The following is a 23387-nucleotide window of genomic DNA, read 5'->3' as shown; positions in this document are numbered from 1 at the left end:
CACACGGATACCTCGGGTTGAGAGAGAAGTAATGTACTTTGATTTCTTTTTGAAGCAAATAGGTCTAGAGATGGAATGCCCCACTGATTCAGTATTTTCTGGAAGGCTGGTTGTGACAGAGACCATTCGCCTGGATCCAGCCTCTGCTGGCTTAGGAAATCTGCTTGAGTATTGAGTGAGCCTTTCAGATGTACCGCCCCTAATGATTTCACATTCCTTTCTACCCAGAGGAATATCTGTCTTGCGAGGTTCTGAAGATGACCGTGCCTCGTCCCTCCTTGATGTGTATGAACGCTACCGCTGTGGAGTTGTCTTAATGTATTAGAACATTACAGTTTCTGGCCTGAATCTGGATTGCTTTGAGGCCTTCCCATATGGCATAGAGCTTCCTGTAGTTGGATGACATTCTCTTCTGAGTTTTGGACCAAGCACCCTGAAAGGAACAAGTGGCAGCAAGCGCACCCCAACCCCAGGAACTGGCATCCCTCGTTAGTGATGGTACCTTTTCTTGGCTCCAGGGAACCCACGTCTTCGGGTTCCTGTCTAAGAGCCACTATAATGAGGAGGCCTTCATGTCTCTGGTTACCGGCATCCTCTCTTCTAGGGTCAACTGGGATCTTTTCCACCTTTTGATGACAAGGCTCTGCAGAGGCCTCATGTGAAAGTGGCCCAGGCAACGGCTGGGATACAGGAGGATAGAAGACCTAGAATCCTCATGGCCTGCCGGATAGAACAAGAACGCATCTTTAGGCATTGTTGGATTCTTTAGTTTTAGATCCTAGATCTTTGTTGGAGGAAGAAAATATCTCTGGAGTGTCGAATCCAGTAAAATGCCCAAGAACTTGGAGTCAGATTGGACTTTTCCCTGTTGATGATCCATCCCAGGTTCTGAAGGTGAGAGAGGACCACCTGTAAATGTTTGAGGAGGAGATCTGACATTTCTGCCACTACCAGCAAGTCGTCGAGATAAGGGACCACTAAAATCCACCTGCGGTTTAGAGAGGCCATGGCTTCTGCCATAACCTTGGTGCAGATACGAGGAGCTGAGGCAATTCCGAAAGGTAGACAGGTGAACTGATAGTGGCGGATCTTTCCCTTCAGCTTCACTGCAAACCTCAGGTACCTTCTGGAGAGGGGATTGGAATGTGGAAATAAGCATCCTTGAGATCTATTGTAATCATCTGAGCCCCCCTTCTTGATAAGTTTTACTGCCGTCTTGACAGTTTCCATTTTGAATTTGTGTTTGAGTGGTTTTAGGTTTATAATGGTTCGAAATCTCCTGTTTGGTTTCTGAATAGAGGTGAGTAGTGACCATTGCTCCCTGGGGACGTCTTATATTGCCCCTAGGGACAGGAGTACTCTCAGACAGGGAGGACCTTAGAGATTCCTGGAGTTGGGTTATTACAAACTTTTGCGGGGGAATGGAATCCAACTCTAAAGAATCCATATTTTATTTGTATTTTTTTTATTTTTTTATGATGCTGATAATATACGGGTCTGTAATGGTCTGTTCCCAGAAACGTAAAAAGGAACTGAGCCTTCCCCCGACTCGGATGGCGTCATTGTTTGGAAGAGGAGGCGGAGGGACCACACTTGTTGGGATTAAAGAGCTTTTTCCTTAGTTTCCCCCTGGTATAATTCCGTCCCCCCAACCTTCCACGGTCAGGTCTGGAATCCTGCTGCTGCTTGCGAAAAAAACTCTCTTCCATTTCCAGATTTATCTTCGGGGAAGCCTCTTTTACGGTCAGTAGCCTGCTCTAAAACTTTGTCCAAATCGGGGCCAAACACATATTGTCCATGGAATGGTAAAGATATCAGCTTATTTTTAGAAGCCATATCTCCCGACCAAGCTTTTAACCACAGGACTCTCCTGATGGTATTAGGGAGCACTGCAGTGCGAGCAGACAGTCTGACCGACTCAGCGGAAGCATCCGCTAGGAAATTTGTGGCCTTCCTGAGTAAGGGGAGACTATCTAGGATTTTCTCCCTAGGGGTCTTGTTAATTAGGTGTAGCTCCAACTGTTCTAACCATACGGCTAAGGTGCGGGCTACACAGGTCGCAGCTACCCCAGGTTTTATTAGGGCTGCAGTGGCTTCCCAGGTTTTTTTGAGTAAGCTCTCTGCCTTTCTGTCCATGGGATCTTTTAATTGGGCTGCATCCTCAAAGGGCAGGACCGTACGTTTTAGGTCATCACCCCCTCGCGAGAATTTGTAGTGCTGCCTCGTTCTTTGGACGTATTTACAGTGGAGGAGAAGCCTGCCTTCCCTGAGGAGTTGCACCCTATTCACACCGTCTGACTGTGTGTGTATGTGTGTATATATATATTTATGTATGTGTATGTGTGTATATATGTGTGTGTATATATATATATATATATATATATATATATATATATATATATAATATAATATATTATTTTTTTTATTTTTTTTTTATATATTTACTGGGCACTCTCTCTGTAGGTAGAACCATGCGATTTGAGGAAATATAGATAGATTTATTGACATAAGAATAACCATATAATTTATACACATGTACAAATAAAAAATATCCCCAAAATTAAGCGCATACATCTAGTACATATAGTAATGGGACGACCTCAAAATTGATATATTGAAGGTTAAGAATTAAAATGCCTAAAATAATGGATAAATAGACATCAGTGCAACAATATAGTAATAATCATTCTGCGGCTCAAACCTGTTGGATCACAATTATAACTTTGATATGATAGGAGCCGTTGGAATGTTGTTTGGGAGCTGAAGTTCCGGTTCACTGTGTTTGATGAAAGTTTGCTCCCAGGTTGTTTCTGCCACCGGTCTGTATAGCTCTGGGCACCGCTCCCTAACACTGAAGAGCCGGTGTCCTCCGAGCCTTTGGTTGCCTGCTTCCACGCTGAATTCGGTCTGCAGTCACGATACGTATTATCCTCGTGCTGCGATCTTAATTAGTCAGCGTGCCAGGTCCTCGTTACTTACAGGATACTCCGGTCTTCTTCAAGATCAACCTGGGGTGATTTAAATGTGTATTCAACACGAGTTCATATGGGTGAAATGTGGGTCTTGGACCAAACGTGTTTCGGGGCTTGACGTGCCCCTTTCTCAGTGAATACTCTTCTCAAACCTGAATGCTGTCCCTTTTATTTCATGATTGGGGGGAGGGGGGGGGGGGGAGTGAGGGCTTGGTTTTGAAATTGGCTGTGATTTGAGTAAACATTGCAAAATGATCTACCAATGCTGAGAATGAAGAGGAAGCAGTGCTGGTGTAGCGCTGTGTCCCCATGCAGCAGCCATCTGTGCAGTACACTGCAGTGCACCCTCATTCATGTGAATGGCTAAGGGGTTGTGTTGCAGTTCCCTGCACAGTTGGGTGACCAAGAGTGGCTATGCTTGAAAAAAATCTGAAACAACTGCATTACACCAGAAACAGGTCCCCTTTATGGTCACAATGGGTAGAGGTCCCTGTGGTCGGGTATCAAAGTGACATACCATCCTTTTTTGAGATGGGAATAGAAATTAAAATGGATGTGTGTGTGTGTGTGTGTGTGTATATCTATATATAGATAGATAGATAGATGGATAGATGTATATAATTTTTTTTTTTTTTTATATTCCAACATTTTTATAATTCATGATCTTTATTTTATTTTTCTCCGCAGGGAGTCATGACACCATGACTTATTGCTTAGACAAACTTTCACCAGTTGACCCTAGTTCTCCTAAGCTGCTGCTCTTTTTGGATCAACTTTTTCCTTCTATCACACGCCCTATTATTTTAAAATGGAGTATAACACAGGTATTTATTGTCTTACATCCTCATTTTCTAGTTGTAAACTGTGAACTTCTTTACTTTATACTCTGACAGCAGATGTGTGTTTTATGTTGTTTTTTTGCACTTCGTGATTACAACTGTATGTGTGTGTATGTACCGTCGTGGCCAAAAGTTTTGAGAATGACACAAATATTAGTTTTCACAAAGTTTGCTGCTAAACTTCTTCTTTTAGATCTTTGTTTCAGTTGTTTCTGTGATGTAGTGAAATATAATTACACGCACTTCATACATTTTCAAAGGCTTTTCAACAATTAAATTACATTTATGCAAAGAGTCAGTATTTGCAGTGTTGGCCCTTCTTTTTCAGGACCTCTGCAATTCGACTGGGCATGCTCTCAATCAACTTCTGGGCCAATTCCTGACTGATAGCAACCCATTCTTTCATAATCACTTCTTGGAGTTTGTCAGAATTAGTGGGTTTTTGTTTGTCCACCCGCCTCTTGAGGATTGACCACAAGTTCTCAATGGGATTAAGATCTGGGGAGTTTCCAGGCAATGGACCCAAAATGTCAACGTTTTGGTCCCCGAGCCACTTGGTTATCACTTTTGCCTTATGGCACGGTGCTCCATCGTGCTGGAAAATGCATTGTTTTTCACCAAACTGTTTGGCGGGTTGGAGAGTGTTTTGGTACCATTCTTTATTCATGGCCTCTTTCCTTGAAGTTCTTGATAATTCTATAAATTGTTAATTGAAGTGCAATCTTAGTAGCCACAATATCCTTGCCTGTGAAGCCATTTTTATGCAACGCAATGATGGCTGCACGCGTTTCTTCGCAGGTCACCATGGTTAACAATGGAAGAACAATGATTTCAAGCATCACCCTCCTTTTAACACGTCAAGTCTGCCATTTTAACCCAATCAGCCTGACATAATGATCTCCAACCTTGTGCTCGTCAACATTCTCACCTGAGTTAACAAGACGGTTACTGAAATTATCTCAGCAGGTCCTTTAATGACAGCAATGGAATGTAGTAGAAAGGTTTTTTTGGGATTAAGTTAATTTTCATGGCAAAGAAGGACTATGCAATTAATCTGATCACTCTTCCTAACATTCTGGAGTATATGCAAATTGCTATTATAAAAACTTAAGCAGCAACTTTTCCAATTTCCAATATGTATGTAATTCTCTAAACTTATGGCCATGACTGTATAGTCACAACTTTGTAGCATATCATTTACCAAGGTTATTTATACTGTCACCATGAATATGCTAAATAATCTACAGACACCATATTATAGAGCAGGAGAAGCTAAGCAGCATAACCTATAGTGAGGAACAGAAGTATTTGAACACCCTGCGATTTTGTAAGTTCTCCTACTTAGAAATAATGGAGGGGTCTGAGGTGCATTCCCATTCGGAGACAGAATAAAAAATAAATAAAAATTCAGGAAATCGCATTTATATGATATATTCTATTTATTTTTATTTATTTTTTGTCTTGCACTGCTGAACATAAGTATTTGAACACTTGAGAAACGGCAAGAATTCTGGCTCTCAAAGACCTGTTACTGTGCCTTTAAAAGTCCACCTCTACTCCACTCATTAATCTAACTTCGTAGCACCTGTCTGAGCTCTTTAAAGACACCTGTCCACCCTACAGTAAGTCAGACGCCAACGACTACCATGGGCAAGACCAAAGAGCTGTCAAGACACCAGAGACAAAATTGGGGACCTCCACAAGGCTGGAAAGGGCTACGGGGCAATTTTCAAGCAGCTTGGTGAAAATAGATTAACTGTTAGAGCAATTGTTGGAAAATGGAAGAGGCTAAAGACGAATGTCAGTCTCCCTCTGACTGGGCCTCCATGCAAGATCTCACCTTGTGGGGTATCACTGATTATAAGAAAGGTAAGGAATCAACCCAGAACTAAAGAGAGGAGCTGGTCAATGACATGAAGATGGCTGGGACCACAGTTTCAAAGGTCACTGTCGGTAGAACACTACACCGCCGTCATGGTTTCAAATCATGCATTGCACGGAAGGGTCCCCTGCTCAAGGCATCACATGTCCAGGCCTGTCTGAAGTTTGCCAATGACCATCTGGATGATCCAGAGGTGGCATGGGAGAAAGTCATGTGGTCAGATGAGACCAAAGTCAAAGTAGAACTTTTTGGTCTAAACTTCACTCGTCGTGTTTGGAGGAAAAAGGATGAGTTGCATCCGAAGAACACTATCGCTACTGTGAAGCATGGGGGTGGTAACATCATGCTTTGGGGTGCTTTTCTGCGAAAAGGACAGGACGACTGCACTGTATTAAGGAGAGGATGAATGGGGCCATTTATTGTGAGATTTTGAGCAACAACCTCCTTCCCGCAGTCAGAGCATTGAAGATGGGTCGTGGCTGGGTCATCCAACATGACAACCCGAAGCACACAGCTAGGATAACCAAGGAGTGGCTCCGCAAGAGGCATATCAAGGTTCTGGAGTGGCCTAGCCAGTCTCCAGACCTAAATCCAATAGAACATCTTTGGAGGGAGCTGAAACCTGTGTTGCTCAGCGACAGCCCCGAAACCTAACCGATCTAGAGGAGATCTGTGTGGAGGAGTGGGCCAAAATCCCTGTTGCAGTGTGTGCAAACCTGGTCAAGAATTACAGGTAATGTTTGACCTATAATTGCAAACCAAGGCTTCTGTACCAAATATTATCACAGATTTTTTTTCTCAGGTGTTAAAATACTTATGTTCAGCAGTGCAAGACAAATTTTAAAAAAATCATACAATGTGATTTCCTGTTTTTTTCTTTTTTATTCTGTCTGAGTGGGAATGCACCTACAATGTGAATTTCAGACCCCTCTATGATTTCTAAGTGGGAGAACTTGCAAAATTGCAGGGTGTTCAAATACTTCTGTTCCTCACTGTATATAGATTTATGGGAGAAGATTTAGTATATGTGTATGTAATTCATTTAAATTCCTGTTCATTCTGGGCTTTGAAGTCCAGGAGCCGGTCCCATCAGCGATTGACAGCTGCCTCTGTATAATCACTGATGGGACCTCCTCCTTCACGCCATAGCCCAGAATGATCAGGATCGAAATGAATAAAGTTTTTTACTGAATCTTTTCCCTATTAAGCATTATATATCGATTTTCTCAGCTACTCCTGCTCTAGAACATGCTGTCAGCAGCTCGGACACAATGTTTAACCTGACAGGTTCACTTTAAAGGTTTTTTCCAGACTTGTCGCAGCTGCCGGCCACTGCCCCATCCCACCCTTACGATGCCTTGTTTCTGAAAAGTGGCGAGGACGGTATAAACTAAGTTTAGATGGAGACCATGGCAGCTCCCTTTGTCAGTTCATTAGCTGATGGGTTACCTAAGAGAGGACCCCAGGTATATATCTCCATAGCCTTTTAGTATTATTGCCTGTCTCCAGACCTGGCGTCCTCTCTTAGGTAACCCATCAGCTGATGAACTGACAAAGGGAGCTGCCATGGTCTCCATCTAAACTTTACAAAATTGGAAATATCTACGATCATGGCCGTTGCAGTATGATGTACCATTATGTCCAATTTTAGTTATACTATATATTTGTAGGACAGGGTTTATGACTCGACTCAGAAAGCAAGCAGTGGCTCTAACAGATGGAATAGTAGTTCCTTCCTTTATACTGGTCTTTCCTATAGAATCCAACTCATGGCTTTGGTTTATAAAACTGCATAAAAAGTGCATGTTTGATCCCAATGTAAATTGGTTCTGCATTTATATTATATATTGTGTGTGTATATAATATTATAATAATATATACAGTACAGACCAAAAGTTTGGACACACCTTCTCATTCAAAGAGTTTTCTTTATTTTCATGACTATGGAAATTGTAGATTCACACTGAAGGCATCAAAACTATGAATTAACACATGTGGAATTATATACATAACAAAAAAGTGTGAAACAACTGAAAATATGTCATACTGTAGGTTCTTCAAAGTAGCCACCTTTTGCTTTGATTACTGCTTTGCACACTCTTGGCATTCTCTTGATGAGCTTCAAGAGGTAGTCACCTGAAATGGTCTTCCAACAGTCTTGAAGGAGTTCCCAGAGATGCTTAGCACTTTTTGGCCCTTTTGCCTTCACTCTGCGGTCCGGCTCACCCCAAACCATCTCGATTGGGTTCAGGTCCGGTGACTGTGGAGGCCAGGTCATCTGGCGCAGCACCCCATCACTCTCCTTTATGGTCAAATAGCCCTTACACAGCCTGGAGGTGTGTTTGGGGTCATTGTCCTGTTGAAAAATAAATGATGGTCCAACTAAACGCAAACCGGATGGAATAGCATGCCACTGCAAGATGCTGTGGTAGCCATGCTGGTTCAGTATGCCTTCAATTTTGAATAAATCCCCAACAGTGTCACCAGCAAAGCACTCCCACACCATCACACCTCCTCCCTGCTTCACGGTGGGAACTAGGCATGTAGAGTCCATCCGTTCACCTTTTCTGCGTCGCACAAAGACATGGTGGTTGGAACCAAAGATCTCAAATTTGGACTCATCAGACCAAAGCACAGATTTCCACTGGTCTAATGTCCATTCCTTGTGTTCTTTAGCCCAAACAAATCTCTTCTGCTTGTTGCCTGTCCTTAGCAGTGGTTTCCTAGCAGATATTCTACCATGAAGGCCTGATTCACACAGTCTCCTCTTAACAGTTGTTCTAGAGATGATACGTGAAACACTAAACAAGAATGGATTTCATGGAAGGATACCACAGAGGAAGCCATTGCTGTCCAAAAAAACATTGCTGCACGTTTACAGTTTGCACAAGAGCACCTGGATGTTGCTGTGGGCAGATGAAACCAAAGTTGAGTTGTTTGGAAGAAACACACAACACTATGTGTGGAGAAAGAGGCACAGTACACTAACATCAAAACCTCATCACAACTGTGAAGTATGGTGATGGGGGCATCATGGTTTGGGGCTGCTTTGCTGTGTCGGGGCCTGGACCGATTGCTATCATCAAAGGAAAAATGAATTCCCAAGACATTTTGCAGGAGAACTTAAGGCCATCTGTCCACCAGCTGAAGTATAACAGAAGATGGGTGTTGCAGCAGGACAACGACCCAAAGCATAGAAGTAAATCAACAATAGAATGGCTTAAACAGAAGAAAATATGCCTTCGAGAGTGGCCCAGTCAGAGTCTTGACCTCAAACTGATTGAGATGCTGTGGCATGACCTCAAGAAAGTGATTCACACCAGACATCCCAAGAATATTGCTGAAGTGAAACAGTTCTGTAAAGAGGAGTGGTCAAGAATTACTCCTGACCGTTGTGCATGATCTGCAACTACTACAACGTTTGCTTGAAGTTATTGCTGCCAAAGGAGGTTCAACCTGCACTGTGACTATTTAAATGGTGTGTTCAATAAAAACATGGTAACGTTTAATTTTTTTGTGTTATTAGTTTAAGCAGACTGATTGTCTATTGTTGTGACTTAGATGAAGATCTGATCACATTTTATGACCAATTTGTGCAGAAATCCATATCATTCCAAAGGGTTCACATACTTTTTCTTGCAACTGTATATATTCCAGGGTGTATATCTTTGTTCAATATGTGAGCAAATTACCAGTTTGGAATCGCAAATCGAGTCTCTAAATGGGCAAGTTGCAACACTGAGAGGCATTGACAATTTGCAAAAGGGTTTGCTTCTCACCGAGCAAGCACTCTTTGGGGTAGATGAGGGGGAGGGCGACACAGAGGAGGCTGAGGAAAGTGAGGTAGCTAGCTGGGTAACAGTTAGAAAGCAGGGTAGAGGGAAGAGTGCCAGGGAGGCTAGCCCTGATCTGACACACCCGAACAAGTTTGCACGCTTGGCAGATGAGGGGGATGTCAGTCCAGGGACGGCACTGCCGCAGCCGGACACTTTCTCTGCCAGTCAGGGGAATGTCAGCTCCGGTAAGCAGGAGAGCAGGGCAGGCCAGACAGGTGCTGGTAGTGGGAGACTCAATTATTAGGGGAACAGATAGGGAAATCTGTCACAAAGACCGTGATCGCCGAACAGTGTGCTGTCTTCCTGGCGCTAGAGTTCGACACATCGAGGATCGGGTTGACTTATTACTGGGAGGGGCTGGAGAAGATCCAGCGGTCATGGTCCATATCGGAACCAATGACAAAGTTAGGGGTAGGTGGAGAGTCCTTAAAAATGATTTAAGGGATTTAGGTCAAAAGCTTAGGGCAAGGACCTCAAAGGTTGTATTTTCCAAAATACTACCTGTACCACGGGCCACATAAGAAAGGCGGCGGGAGATTAGGGAGATTAACAAGTGGCTCAAGAACTGGTGTAGGAAAGAGGGGTTTGGGTTCCTGGAGAACTGGGCCAACTTCTGTCAGCTACAGGCTCTATCGTAGGGACAGGCTGCAACTCAATGGGGAAGGGGCAGCTGTGCTGGGGAGAAAGATGGCTAGAAGGTTGGAGGAGTGTTTAAACTAGGTACTGGGGGGGAGGGAAGTTACATTATAGGAGGGGGCGGTAGTGCAAGGTAGTGGGACTGGAGGAGGAATGGAAGGAGGGACTAGAACAGTTCAGAAGGAAAGGTGTAGGGTAAAAAATATACATAAACCTCTTAAATGTATATATACTAATGCCAGAAGCCGGACTAATAAAACTAGTGAACTGGAATTAGTGATGTGTGAGGAGGACTATGACATAGTGGGAAAAACTGAGACATGGCTGGATGATAGCTATGACTGGGCAGTTAATGTACAGGGTTACAGTCTGTTTAGAAAGGATCGTCAAAACCGGAGAGGGGGAGGGGGTCTGCCTTTATGTAAAGTCCTGTCTAAAGCCCACACTCCATGAAGATATAAGTGAGGGACATGAACATGTGGAGTCACTGTGGGTAGAGATACATGGAGCTAAAAACAATAATAAATTACTAATAGGAGTTTACTATAAACCACCTAATATACCAGAGTCCACAGAAAATCTACTACTAAATGAGATAGACAAGGCGGCAAATCATAATGAGGTGGTTATTATGGGGGACTTCAACTACCCAGAATATAGACTGGGAAACTGAAACTTGTATATCTCATAAAGGAAACAGGTTCTTGGCAATAACCAAAGACAATTACCTCTCCCAAATGGTTCAGGACCCGACTAGAGGGATGGCCATACTGGACTTAGTATTAACCAATAGACCTGACAGAACAAAAGACGTGCAGGTTGGGGGACACCTGGGAAATAGTGACCATAAAGTAATAACCTTCCAATTATCATTCAAAAGAGTTTCTACAGGGAGGAACAAAAATACCAAACTTCAAAAAAGCTAAATTTAGCCAACTAAGAGAGGCCATAGGCCTAACTAAATGGGATAAAGTCCTAAATAAAAATACAGCCACAAAATGGGATATCTTTAAAAGCATCCTAAAATCTCATTGTGACAGTACACACCATATGGGAATAAAAGGTTAAGGAACAAAAAGAAACCAATGTGGATAAACAGAACTGTAAAGAAAGCAATAAATGACAAAAAGAAAGCATATAAAACACTAAAACAGGAGGGTAGCACGGAAAAACTAAGGAAAAAAAATAGAACATGTAAAAAACAAATAAAAGCGGCCAAACTAGAGACCGAGAAATTAATTGCCAAAGAGAGTAAAACTAACCCTAAAATGTTCTTCAATTATATAAATGTTAAAAAGTATAAATCTGAAGGTGTTGGCTCGTTAAAGAGTAATGAGGGGGGAGTCGCAGAGAGTGATGAGGAGAAAGCAAAGCTGTTAAATTTTTTTTTTTTTTCTCTCTCCAATGTATTCACTGAGGAAAATAAACTGTCAGATGAAATGCTGAATGTTGAAATAAATTCCCCATTAAAAGTGTCCTGTCTGACCCAGGAAGAAGTACAACAGCGACTTAAAAATATTAAAATAGACAAATCGCCAGGACCGGATGGCATACACCCCCGTATCCTAAGGGAATTAAGTAATGTCATAGCCAGACCCTTATTTCTGATATTTGCAGATTCTATACTGACAGGGAATGTCCCACAGGATTGGCGCATGGCAAATGTGGTGTCAATATTCAAAAAGGGTCCAAAAACAGAGCCTGGAAACTATAGGCCGGTAAGTTTAACATCTGTTGTGGGTAAACTGTTTGAAGGTTTTCTGAGGGATGCTATGTTAGAGCATCTCAACGGAAATAAGCAAATAACGCCATATCAGCATGGCTTCGTGAGGGATCGGTCATGTCAGACTAATTTAATCAGTTTCTATGAGGTAAGTTCTAGACTTGACATCGGCGAATCAATGGATGTAGTGTATCTGGACTTCTCCAAAGCATTTGACACTGTACCACATAAAAGGTTAGTATATAAAATGAGAATGCTCGGACTGGGAGAAAACGTCTGTGTGGATAAGTAACTGGCTCAATGATAGAAAACAGGGGGTGGTTATTAACGGTACACACTCGCATTGGGTCACTGTCACTAGTGGAGTACCTCAGGGGTCAGTATTGGGCCCTATTCTCTTCAATATATTTATTAATGATTTTGTAGAAGGCTTGCATAGTAAAGTATCAATTTTCGCAGATGACACTAAACTGTGTAAAGTAATTAACACTGAAGAGGACAATATACTGCTACAGAGGGATCTGGATAGATTGGAGGCTTGGGCAGATAAGTGGCAGATGAGGTTTAACACTGACAAATGTAAAGTTATGCACATGGGAAGGAATAATGCAAGTCACCTGTACATACTAAATGGTAAAACACTCGGTAACACTGACATGGAAAAGGATCTAGGAATTTTAATAAACAGCAAACTAAGCTGCAAAAACCAGTGTCAGGCAGCTGCTGCCAAGGCCAATAAGATAATGGGTTGCATCAAAAGGGGCATAGATGCCCGTGATGAGAACATAGTCCTACCACTTTACAAATCATTAGTCAGACCACACATGGAGTACTGTGTACAGTTCTGGGCTCCAGTGAACAAGGCAGACATAGCCGAGCTGGAGAGGGTCCAGAGGAGGGCAACTAAAGCAATAACTGGAATGGAGCAACTACAGTACCCTGAAAGATTATCAAAATTAGGGTTATTCACTTTAGAAAAAAGACGAGAGGAGATCTAATTACTATGTATAAATATATCAGGGGTCAGTACAGAGATCTCTCCCATCATCTATTTATCCCCAGGACTGTGACGAGGGGACATCCTCTGCGTCTGGAGGCAAGAAGGTTTGTACACAAACATAGAAGAGGATTCTTTACGGTAAGAGCAGTGAGACTATGGAACTCTCTGCCTGAGGAGGTGGTGATGGTGAGTATAATAAAGGAATTCAAGAGGGGCCTGGATGTATTTCTGGAGTGTAATAATATTACAGGATATAGCTACTAGAGAGAGATCGTTGATCCAGGGAGTTAGTTATTCTGATTGCCTGATTGGAGTCGGGAAGGAATTTTTTTATTCCCCTAAACTGGAAAATTGGCTTCTACCTCAGTTTTTTTTTTTGCCTTCTTCTGGATCAACTTGCAGGATGACAGGCCGAACTGGATGGACAAATGTCTTTTTTCGGCCTTATGTACTATGTTACCATGTTACCTTAATGAAATATCTTTACATGAAATTCCTTGTGCTTGATAGACCTTGAGCGTTACTGAGCAGCTGGACGCTGGAATCAGATACCTGGATCTACGAATAGCTCAGAGACCTGATGTTTCCTCAAGCCTCTACTTTGTACATGGTCTTTATACATCCCAGACTGTAGCGGTAAGACAAAACTGTGGTCGCTAATGGTTGTTCACATATATGGTTATGTCTTTCCACCTTCATGGCACATTGTAGTCCACTTTCAGGACCACAAGGCAGTTCATTTTAGTAGTGACTTAAGGTGGATTTAGACAGGCTGAGGAGCAGCCAATCGTCAGAAAGGAGCGTCAGCTGCTCGTTAAGTGGAGATGAAGCGCTGCATTCACAGATCACCTCCATACTGCTAATGCTTGTCCTCATACAGCTGCACGGTCTCTGGGCAGCAGATCGCCGTTTAGACTGCAGTTTCGCTTGTTTCTTCGGGTGATCAGCTGCACCTTTACACAAGCAGATCGTTGGGAACAAGTGTTCACAGGAACGTTCCTTCCCGATAATCTGCCTGATTATTGCCCCGTCTAAATCCACCTTTACAGTACAGTATGTAAGAGAAACAGATATATCAATTTTTTTGTGTATCTAAACTACCGGTAACTAGCAAAATCTGAAAATTTCCTTTTAAGATGCCATTTAAGTTAATGTGTGAAACTTCACAACTTAAAGGGAACCCATCACATTGAACATGGTATCTGAGTTGCAGGCAGCATGTTATAGAGCAGGAGGAGCTGAGCAGATTAATGTATAGTTTTATAGGAAAAGATTCGGTAAAAGGTTTATTTTATACATATAAATTCCTGCTCAGTCTGGGCTTTGAAGTGAAGGAGGCGGTCCTATCAGTGATTGACAGCCTTCCCTCTGAGACTGTGTACACTGACACTGTTTTAGAGGTGAATCACTGATAGGACCTCCTCCTTTACATCAAAGCCCAGAATGAGAAGGAATCGAAATGAATGAAATACAAGTTAAACTGGATCTTTTCCCATGAGACTGCATATCAGGTCTGCTCCTCCTGCTCTATAACATGCTGCCTGCAGATTACCTTGCATTTTCATGGTGACCGGTTTCCTTTATAGGTGTACTCCAGCTTCATAATATCAATGGCCTATGATCAGAATAGGTAATCGGTGTTGGATGGGTGGGCGTCCAACCCCAGGCACCCTAATAATCTGCTGTTTTGAATGGGCCATGGCTCCCTTTTTAGGGCTGCAGCTCAATGTATTTTTCACTTTAATATTATAATTAAGCAATCTTACTACTTTATTTTCATTTATCTTTTCTAGGAAACGCTACATGAGATTGCTGACTGGTTAAAGCAGAATCCTCAAGAGATCCTCATCGTAGGGTGTGATAATCTACAGTCCATGCTCACGGAGCATCACATTTCTTTAATTAACTGTATACACAGGATATTTGGAGCCAAATTATGCCCCAAGCATGTATGCGCCTCTGAAGTTATTTTATACTTTTGTGTTCTGTTAGGGCTTTACTGCAAAAACCTATAGGATAAAATGCATTAAAGGCCATGTACACCTTTTGTGTAATTTTATTTATTATTGCAATTAGGGATTTACGAATCGACTTCGGATAAAACATCCAAAGTCTATTTGCATAAAACTTTGTTTAATACTGTACGGAGCGAGTGCTCTGTACAGTATATTGGAAAGCATTAGCTCCGATGAGCCAAAGTTATTTTGGAACTGAACCAGAGTTCAGGAAATGTTTTTTTACTGTAGAAATCAATGTATTAAGTTATTATGCAAAGTCTCAGATTTTGCGAAGTAATAACTTCGGCTCATCTGATCCAATACATTTTAATACTGTACGGAGCGCTCACTCAGTACAGTATTAAAACCAAGTTTTATGCGAATCGACTTCGGATGTTTCATCTGAAATCGATTCGCTCATCCCTAATTGCAATGTACTCATTTTTTAAATTGGTCTTTATTAAAAGTATGGCATCCTTTTTTGTGTACAGAGCTGTCATGCTCTATTCGCACCCTTTGGATTTTCTGTCGTTTCCGTCAGACCAGGAGCAGATGGACTCCTTATCTCTGATTTCTGACCTTATAAACACTCATTATAGCTCAGTTCTTATCTTAATGATAAATAAGCTTAAAGGGTTTATGACCACTTAGTAGTTTAGAGATAAGATTTATTAGATGACTGGCAAACCGTTAAGCCTTTGTGACAGAACAGCTCAATATATTTAATAAAAAGCCAATTGAAAATTGATTTTTTGCCAAAAATTTGGTAACATGCAATAAAAAAATAAAAATAAATTGCCACTGAAGGTGTACATAGCCTTTATGCTTGGAAATTAGGATGCAAGTTAAATTAAATTTTTTTTTTTTTTTTTTTTTTTTTTTTTTTAATGACCGGCCTTGTTCACACTTCAGTGTATTAGTATTTTGCATGTTTTTAAGCTAAGCTGAATAGTGGATGCACAAATGAGAAATGCAGTTTTTCTATTATATTTTTCCCATGTTTAGGATCTAGTTCTGGTTTTGTTACAATACTGATTTTAAAATAAGTGTGAATAAGGACTAAGGCTCCTTTCACACAGCTGTTAAATGGGCAGATGTTGGTGATTATCAAAACCTCATGGATACCACGCTGTCTGCTCTTTTTTCCTACATAACGTGTAACAGTAGTGTAACTAAATGTTCAACCTGTTATATAGTCTGTAGACCTTATAGTTCAATCTAGTAACTCGTAGTTTACGTCTGTAAATGTAGCTGTATTACCTTTTCCTCACCATGCGGCCCAGATCACCATGACTAACCCTTTTCCTATCAAACTCGCCTTTCATATATGTAATAATGCTCCCATAGTTATTGTAAACCGTCCCCCAAACAGCTATAGTGCCCTTTTTAGGCCCCACTCAGTATCATTGCTCCTGAGTATCCCACACCAAAATATTACCCTTTTAGACCCCATTATATAATGATGGTTCTCTGAGTGCCCCACACAGTGACAATGGCCTCTTTGTGCACCCCCACAGTAATAAGACCCCCGTTGTGCCCCCTTTTGAAGGAGAAAATATTCCTGTGTGTAGAGCTTTTCTTTCCATCAAGTCTGATGGGACTGGCAATGAGACAAAAGACGACGACCAGAATGAAATGGTGCTCCGTTTCTATATATGCACTTTCCACATTGTGTTAATGCTTTTGGGGCTGCTATAATTTTATTATAAAAATTGTATGTGGATCAGTTTCATGTGACAGTAAGCTCCATGATGAATCTTACATGTCTAATCATCTGTAACGGACCATTTTTATGAATATGCTTTCTATTTTCAGGAGCAACCAACATTGAGGAACTTGTGGAAGCAAAACTATCAACTTATTGTGTGCTATGACAACCCTTTGGCGTTGCTTTTTGAATATCTTTGGCCATCTATTCCATACTGGTGGGCAAACACCACCAAAACAAGCTTCTTGATCCACTTCTTGGAGATGAAAAAACAGATTGGACGTCCAGGTATCAAAACATTTTGAGGTGGTTTTACAAATTTTTTTTATACTGTGTTGCTGACATTTTTTTTTTTTATATGCATAGATAAGCAATTTTTATTTGTAGGCTTTTTATCTCAACTTTATTACGTAGAAGGTTTACCTACCTTCATGATTTTATTTTTTTTTTTATTATTCTCCTCTTGGTGTTTGTATTTAATTATTTAAAGTGTACCTACACTTAGAACCTATTGTAAGTTTAATAAAAGATATTTGTATAGTACTTATTTATAATTGGGCACCTTCGCACTTTACAATCCGTACACACTGGTGTATGGATTCCCCTGGGGCTGCACTGAACTGTACAGACCAGAGCATCGCTGCTCCTGCCTGTACCAGCGCTGTTTTGCTAAAGCCTGGCCTAAAAGGGCTATGTCAGGCTTTAGTAAAGTGGGCACAAGCAGAGGGAGCAATGTGCTATGCAAGCTCCTGCCCTGCACTCACACTAATAGCCTGCATACCACAGGCTATTAACAGAGCAGAGCGAGTGCAGGGCAGGAGCTCACATAGCACATTGCTTAATACTCTATGGGTGTATGGATTGCAAAATGCAATAGGCATCTGCACTTCAGGTCCATAGTTCGCTGGCAAAAGTAAAAATATAAATAAATAATTTAATCGGTTTTAAGGAAGTGTTAGTGATGGTTTAGGTACACTTTAAAGGGGAATTTTGGTAGGTATAAGTTATCCCCTATCCACAGGTAGGAGATGACTATCAGATCAGTGGGGGGTCTGTACCCCCTGAAGGCCCCTTGCTAATTCCCTAAAAGACCGTAGTCGATGGACGCACATGTGCACAGCCGCTCCTTTAATTTCTATGGGAGTTCCTAAGAGAGCCAAGTACAGCGCTCTATCTCTGTAATTCCCATAGAAATGAATGGAGCAGTCACACACATGTGCAACCGACCACTCTGGTCATTTTAGGGGAGCAGCAAGGGGACTGCTGGGTGTACAGGGCCCCTGTTCTCGTGATCAGAGGGAGTGCTAGCACTAGGACCCCCGCCGGTCTAATAGTTTTCCCCTATCCTGTGGATAGGGATAACTTGTCCCTACAGGAATACCCCTTCAAGACCTCATGCACATGACCATACGTATTTTGCGATCCACAAAATATGCATACAGTCCATGTTGCATCTGCATGTTTTTGCAGATCCATTGACTTCAATGGGTCCCTAGTCCACATTCTGCAGGCAAATGTAGGTCATGTTCTAATTTTTTTTTTTGTGGAACAGACATATGGATGTGGAAAGCAAACGGATTATTGGTGTGCTTTCCACATCCGTATATCCGTTCCACAAAATGCAGACCACAGACCCATTAAGGTCAATGGGTCTGCAAAAAAAAAGGGGATGGCACACTGACTACATCCATATTTTGTGGATCTGCGATTTGCAGACCGCAAAACAAATTTGCTTGTATGCAAGCTCATATATAGGTTTGGCCTGAAGCTCATATATAGGTTTATGTCTTCAAGTAGTCTGTGACAGACTATAAAAATGGTGTAGTCTGATTCTGCAGTCATACTTCCATTTGTCTCCTACTTCCTACTAAAAAAATAAAATTAATAAAAATACATATATTAGGTAGAAGGGGATGCCAACATAAAACAATAGATCGTTAAAGGGGTTGTCCACTTTCTACATAGCTTTCACACATGCCATACACCATTGTGTGAAAACCTAAGAATCCACTACATTGCTTTTGGGCTTACCCCTTGTGCCCATGGGTACCAAAGTACAGATGCAGTGGTGTCCAGCATTCCCAAGATGGCAGCTGCTGAAAAGGTTCAGCACAGATGCAGCACATCTGTCACTGCCCCAAACTCTTTCAGCTACCATCTTTGAGAAAGGTATGGATGCTGCAGCATGTTTATATCAGACCCATGGGCACCAAGAGGGGGTGGGGGATATCTGGCTAAGGGAAGCAATGTAGCAGATTGTTGTGCCTTTTACATATTTTTGTAAATGACCAATCCCTTTAATTGAGATTATTTGCAAAGTTGCTTTATTTATTTTTAGTGTTAAATGTACTGACATAGCAACAATTGGAAAGATAAGTTCTATAACATGACTTGGTAGCAACCCATGAGATTCAGAACTCCTAAGTAAATAGGGTTTCATGCACACACCCTTATGTATTTTGCGGTCTGCAAAAAATACGGATGACGTCCATGTGCATTCTGTATTTTTCAGAACAGTTGGCCCCTAATAGAACAGTACTATCCTTGTCTGTAGTGCGGACAATAATAGGACATGTTCTATTTTTTTGCAGAACAGAAATATGGACCCGGAGTAACTTCTTTTTTTTTTTTTTTTTTTTTTTTTTTTGCGGACCCATTGAAATGAATGTGTTATATCGGACCGCACGTTCCCTATCCAATCAGAAGAAAACTCTTCAAGCTCAACTCCTCCAATTTCAGATATATAGTCAACACATCAGGTCCCACTACTACTATTTTCCTCTAGATGTTCCTGTGGGATATCAGAAAACACGCTGATAGTGAAGCACTGTATTCCACTACTAATACCACTCATCTGGTTGTACTCACAAGCATATTTAGTTATGCAGGTGCATCACACAAAATCAGAGGCTTCGCTTTCTTTTTCATCTCTTCAACAACGCTGTATAAAATATTTAAACCTCTCCAATAATGAAGCACCGCTTTAAAAACCAGTATAAAATTGGGTTTATTATACTCACGGTAACGGGCAATGTAATAAAACAATCTAACGATCCTTCCCTTATCTATTTTTTTTTTTTACTTCACTCATAAATCCTTCATTCATAAATCTCCTTCAATTCCTCCTCCAGCCCGTAGCAGCTCAAAAATAAGTCCTCTGGGATCCTTCTGGTGGTGGACCTTCTTAAAATGCATGGAGACTCCATGGGTCTCCAGACCCTTCCTGATATTATTTATGTGCTCTTTCAGTTTTCGCATTTTAAGAAGGTCCACCAGAAGGATCCCAGAGGACATATTTTTGCCGGAGTAGAGCTAGTGAGAGGACTGGTGGGGAGGAGATACAGTTAAAAAGATAGATCAGCGGGAGGTTAAGTGGATATATGAGCTTGATACAATCCAACCACACGGACTTAATGTGGAATTGGACTTGAAGCCGTGCCTGGTGGAACAGTGGTGATCTGTATGAGGACAGGGGTGTGTCGCCGCTGACCAATCTGGGAAGGTAGGTGTGTATCACATGAGCTGCTACAGGCTGGAGGAGGAATTGAAGGAGATTTATGAATGAAGGGTTCGTGAGTGAAGTAAAAGAGATAAGGGAATGTACTATAACAAGAAATAGTGATAAAATTGGCAAGGCTATGTATTTAATCTGTGGATGAGGGATGACACTTTGCTGGTTATTGGAATTTTATAATATTTTAAATTAAAGGTAGTTGTAGGCAATGGGGGAGGGGTATGAGGGTATTTAGAGACTTGTGGGAAAAAGTGTGGAACCATGCCCCTAATGAAGCTTGGAGAGAAACCCGGGTCAGACAGGATCGTTGGTTTGTTTTATTACATTGCCTGTTACCGTTTTATGTTTGAGTATAATAAACCCAATTTTATACTGGTTTTTAAAGCACTGCTTTATTAAATTTTGTGTGATGCGCCTGTATAACTAATTACTCTTGCGAATACAACCAGATGAGTGGTATTAGTAGTGGAATACAGTGCTTCACTATCAGCGTATTTTCTGATATCCCACAGGAACATCTGGAGGAAAATAGTAGTAGTGGGACCTGATGTTTTGCCTATATATCTGAAATTGGATGAGTTTGAGCTTGAAGAGGTTTTCTTCTGATTGGATAAGGAACGCGCGGTCCGATATAACGCATTGACTGAACTGTGAATTGTGCCTACTTCACTCTTGGGAATCGCTGCGGTAAATCATGATGACAGACTGGAATCTTAGTTTTTGTTTCTATTTTCCATTAAAATGAATGGTTATGCATATGGTCCGCAAAAAAATGAATAAAACCTGACTCGCAAAGAAAATACGTTAGTGTGCATGAGGCCTAATACTGATGACTTAACCTATCCTGCGGATATTGGTGGTGGTCTGACCCCCGAGACCACCACTGATCAGCTTTTTGAGAAGGCACTGGCGATTCTGTGAGCACCACGGGCTTGTCCGTGCTCACCAGGCACAACACTGTACTTTGTATAGCAGCTGTGCTTGGTCGAGCGCTCAGCCAATGGACCAATTAAGGTGTCATCACTGGCCTAGGAAAAGCTGAGAAAAGCCCATGGTACTACTGCGAGCGCCAGTGCCTTCTCAAACGGCTGATCAGTGCAGGTCCTTGGTGTTGGACCCCCCCTGATCAGATAATGGTGACCTATTCAGAAGATAGCTCATCAGTATTAAAATCTCGGAAAACCCCTCTAAAGAGTTCTGTTATATATTTTTAACAGTTTTTTTAAATGTTTTATTCTAATTGTATTTTTCTTTTTACAGATGGTTTTTTTGTGGCTGGTCTCAATTTAACTGAGAATTCGAGTTACATCTTAAAACACCCATTTGGTTCTTTGAAAAAAATGACTTTACCTAAACTTCCATTTTTGCATAAGTGGGTAGAAAAGCAGCATCCAGGAGTGAGAAGAGATGCCACCAACATTATTGCAGAAGATCTTATTGGCTCTGAGGACTTTGTTTCTGCTGTGATTAAGCTCAATATGAAGTTGTTGGACAGAACTCATGCGCTTTTGAAAAGATAGATCATAGAGCTATAGGACTTCAAATGTATTACTTTGCTCTACTAAAATGACTTGAAATACCATTGTGGGTTTTCAGGTGCCCTGTGTATAAATAGCAATACCACTGGTATAACAACATGCCAATGTGCTAAAATAACACAGATGTTTACAGAAAAAAAAGCACAAAAGCCTGCATAAACTACCTCCTCCATGCAATCCTCAGTGTCTTCTGGACTTGACAGGCCTGTATTACAACAGTCATACCACAAAACTTCCATACTTTATAGCTTTAGACTTGGAATAACCAGTGCTTAGATTACACATATTTAGAATTCATATGAATAACTGATTATTAATTTAGGGTGTGACAACTGCCTGAAGAATTTTTCTTCCATATTTAAGGTCCCTTTTTGTATCAATGTCTATGCTATAGTGTTTAACAAAAGTATGAGGGTTGGACCATGTTGCTGCCTTACATATTTGATCCAAAGAAGCAGGATGTTGATACTGCCCTAGTAGAATGAGCCTTCAGGTTAGAAGGTGGTTCCTTCCCCATTACATTGTAGGCTTAACAAATAGCCAACGTGCTATAGTTGCTCTAGAAGCAAGACCTCCTATTTCCCAAGAACTGAATAAAAAAACTATTGTATTTTCTCCAGTCTTCAGTAACTGATAAATATTGGAGTATGCATCTCTTGACATCTAAACTGTGAAAAGCTTTTTCTGCTTCAGATCTAGGATTTTTGCAGAATGAGGGAAGAACACCCTCCTCCATTCTGTGGAAATCTGACACTACCTTAGGAAGAAAAGAGTCCTCAAAATAATTCTATCATCTCTGATGGTTAGGAATGGCTCCCTGACCGAGAGAGCTTGTATTTCATTAAAGGGCTTCTGTCACCCCCAAAAAGTCATTTTTGGGCTAATTAAATGCCTTATAGTGCGATTATTCAATATATAGTGCTCTTACCTTTTTCTGTGGCTTAGTTTCTTTAAAAAATGCACTTTTTCATATGTTAATTACCTCGCTACCAGCAAGTAGGGTGGTTACTTGCTGGTAGCCGCCGCATCCTCCTTTCAAAAACAAAAAGCCCCCTCCTCCTGCTGATTGACAGGGCCAGCGAGCGCTCTCCTATTCCGGCTAGCCCTGTCGGCGCAGGCGTACTGAGAGGAGGACGCTCACTCGGCGCTTCTTCCTCAATGCGCCTGCGCCGATGACGGCACATTTACACCAGGTGCACTGAGGAAGGAGTGGCCGAGGGAGCATCCTCCTCTCAGTGCGCCTGCGCCAACTGAAGACCAGTACGGTGCAGGCGCGAGATTTGGAACGCAGACAGGGCCAGCCGGAGGAGGAGAGTGCTCGCTGGCCCTGTCAATCAACAGGAGGAGGAGGCGTTTTTTTTTTTTTTTTTTAAAGGAGGATGCGGTGGCTACCAGCAAGTAACCGCCCTACTTGCTGGTAGCGAGGTAAATAACACATTATAAAAGTGCGGTTTTTAAAGAGCACTATATATTGAATAAACACACTATAAAGATTTTAACTGGCCCAAAAATGAAAAATGACTTTTGGGGGGGGGGGGGGGTGACAGAAGCCCTTTAACCCTGCGAGCTGACGTGATGGGGGACAAGGAACACTCTTGACGGTCGAGCACTTAATGTTTACTTCCTCCAGAGGTTTAAATTGGGTAATAGTAAAACCTGAAAGGGCTAGGTTTAGGTCCCAAGGTGCAACTATCAGTCTTAGTCTGTCAGTACCCTTCATGAACCTAACTATCCATGGGTTA

General features: G+C 41.6%; 1 protein-coding gene across 2 annotated transcripts in view; it reads left to right on the top strand.

The window, feature by feature from the left end:
• The window catches only part of PLCXD1 (phosphatidylinositol specific phospholipase C X domain containing 1), a 48206-nt gene extending 25946 nt beyond the window's left edge, over positions 1-22260 (top strand). For both annotated transcript variants that reach the window (XM_044286209.1, XM_044286210.1), the window contains exons 3-7: positions 3660-3796; positions 13399-13524; positions 14682-14837; positions 16701-16881; positions 21368-22260. In XM_044286209.1, the coding sequence (XP_044142144.1) occupies positions 3660-3796; positions 13399-13524; positions 14682-14837; positions 16701-16881; positions 21368-21627 (860 nt within the window). In that variant the 3' untranslated portion in view covers positions 21628-22260. The remainder of the gene's footprint in view (positions 1-3659; positions 3797-13398; positions 13525-14681; positions 14838-16700; positions 16882-21367) is intronic.
• Positions 22261-23387: the final 1127 nt, after the last annotated feature.

Source organism: Bufo gargarizans, chromosome 3, assembly GCF_014858855.1.
Source record: "Bufo gargarizans isolate SCDJY-AF-19 chromosome 3, ASM1485885v1, whole genome shotgun sequence".
Classification (NCBI taxonomy): domain Eukaryota; kingdom Metazoa; phylum Chordata; class Amphibia; order Anura; family Bufonidae; genus Bufo; species Bufo gargarizans.
This window is presented reverse-complemented; position numbering and strand designations above follow the sequence as displayed.